The sequence below is a fragment of the Austrofundulus limnaeus genome, unplaced genomic scaffold, assembly GCF_001266775.1.
Source record: "Austrofundulus limnaeus strain Quisiro unplaced genomic scaffold, Austrofundulus_limnaeus-1.0 Scaffold2, whole genome shotgun sequence".
NCBI classification, from domain to species: domain Eukaryota; kingdom Metazoa; phylum Chordata; class Actinopteri; order Cyprinodontiformes; family Rivulidae; genus Austrofundulus; species Austrofundulus limnaeus.
Window position 1 is genome coordinate 7,685,068 of NW_013952404.1, and position 2,256 is coordinate 7,687,323.

General features: G+C 41.3%; 1 protein-coding gene across 3 annotated transcripts in view; it reads left to right on the top strand.

The window, feature by feature from the left end:
* ltk (leukocyte receptor tyrosine kinase) overlaps window positions 1-2,256 on the top strand; it is a 64,604-nt gene that overhangs the window by 36,236 nt on the left and 26,112 nt on the right. For 2 of the 3 annotated variants that reach the window (XM_014014233.1, XM_014014239.1), the window contains exon 6: window positions 394-552. In XM_014014233.1, the coding sequence (XP_013869687.1) occupies window positions 394-552 (159 nt within the window). Of the gene's footprint in view, window positions 152-393; window positions 553-2,256 lie in introns of all 3 variants that reach the window. The other variant, XM_014014242.1, reaches the window with a different exon arrangement.

Below are 2,256 nucleotides of genomic sequence, written 5' to 3' on the forward strand. Positions count from 1 at the left end.
ACATTTATTGAGGTAAACGAGAGCTTAAATTGAACATTATTGTGAAATACATACTTTATTTTGAAAGCGTTACTTCCTGTCTTGACCTAAGTAGAAAAAAAGTACTGAGAAGGATCACAGAAGCACGGATTAATACAGCTTTTTGACCAAGGTAACCATGTGTTACTGGAAATAAAACAAGTAAAAAGGGAATTGTTTTCATTTTTTTTGTTTTGTTTGTTTGTTGACTGTTTTTACGAAAGAACTACAGATAAAGATTTTTATTGAATTGGCAGTTTTTCTGTTATTTTTCTACGAGACACAGATAATGGATCTGCTACCACGACCGTACCAGAGATTTGACTTTGGCCAGTTCCTGTGTGGTGTAATGACATCTGTGTTGTGTGGTTGCAGATGATGAAGATGATGATGATGTTGGTGATGCAGGCAACATGAYCATGGCTTGTGAAAACCTATTCCACTGTGAAAACTCGGACAGCTGCATTGATCAGAGCCAAGTGTGTAACTTTCACACGGATTGTCCCCTGGGTGAAGACGAAGGCTTTGTTTGTGGTGAGTTTTGTTTTTATTTTGGATATAAATTCATAAAATTTACTGAGGATTTTTGACATTAAATGATGTTCGACTAATGGTTTGTGTGTAGAGAAGACTGAGACATTAGTGTCTTTATGACTATAAAGTCTATATTCTTTAATGTTGAATTTACAACAGGCAGCTGCTTGTAATTATTTTCATTTTCATACTTAATCCCTAGAAAACAAACATGTTTCAGGAATATCACTGCCTTACTTACACTTCATCCCACCTCATACTCAGACTGGAACAATCCCTCTCCTTCAAAGCATCAGTCTGCAGTAAAAACACTTCAACACAATGAGAACCAACAGGCTTCACTTCAGGCAGTAATGAAATCAGTGTTGTCAGAGCTATTTAGAGTCCTTGAGTTGTTTGTCCCTGAGGGAAGGAGCTTCTGGTGGCAGAGATGGTTTCTTTCTAACATCTAACAAATAAAATCCACCTCACGTGAGTCCTCGGGGGGGGGGGGGGGGAACGCTCTTCGTGGGATGTTAACGCCACATGCTCAGATTTTGTTTGAGACTTTTTCTCACTTTAATTTGTATAGAAAGCTTAACCTGTATGTGTTCTTTTTAAATGTCTTCATGTGTTTGGTCCAACTTTGCGCAGGACTTGGACACTTCTGGGTCTCACTATCGGACAATTAGGGATTTGATCACAAATAGACACCAGGTGGAGTTAGAGGTTGGCTCTACATTGCCCCACATGGCAAAATTTATTTGGCCCAGTTCTGGCCCACGCATTGCACTCGGCCCAGATACAGCCAAGAATGATAGCCAGGTGATCCAGTTGTGGTTTGCCAATGTTTTTTATTTATTTATTTTATTTACCGTTATTTAACCAGGCGAATCCCGTTGAGATCGCAGATCTCTTTTTTTAAGGGAGGCCTGAGCCTGAAGACAACCTATTGTACGTGTTTTTGGGTTGTCTATGTATGGACCAGCACCACATAAACCAAACCACAACTGGGCCAGTTGTGGCATTTTAAAAACGGTGCCATTGTTACCAAACTTGGCCCACATCCAGCTGACAAACCACTTGCCATGCCAGCAGTTGTGAGGTGCAGGCAGGATAAACCCAGGGCACAGGCAAAAATCCAAAGTTTAACAAAAAGATTTATTAATAAAATAAAAAGGCTGGCAGGGCAGCTCAAAAACTCTGAGGCGAACAGGAACACAGAGAACACCACAATGGCTGTGTAAACAGCACAATGAATGGATCCAGACTGAGGACAAGACACCAAATATAAAGGTAAACAAATTAAGAGACATATCGGAAACACCTGGGGAGACACAAGAGGGATCAGGTGTGCGTGGGTGGGGCTGTAGGGCAGAGCAAAACAGGGAAACATTGAAAACACTAGAAAGTTAAAGAAAATAAACACAGACCATGACAGCAGTTAGCCAGCTTGACACCAGGGGTCGGATTTATAAAACTGGCGTACGCACAATTTGAGCCCAGGGGTCAGATTTATAAAACTGGCGTACGCACAATTTGAGCCCAGAAACTTGCGTACGCCACTTTTTACGCCAAGGTTGTGATTTATAAAATCCAAACTTGACGTGAAAATGTGCGGTGCCTCACGGCAGCTCTGACCCATGTGCACGCTCAGCTGCGACACAGATGGTGAAGTGAGGAATTAGAGCCACCCTGTGTAATGATCACTGTCAGATATTTAAT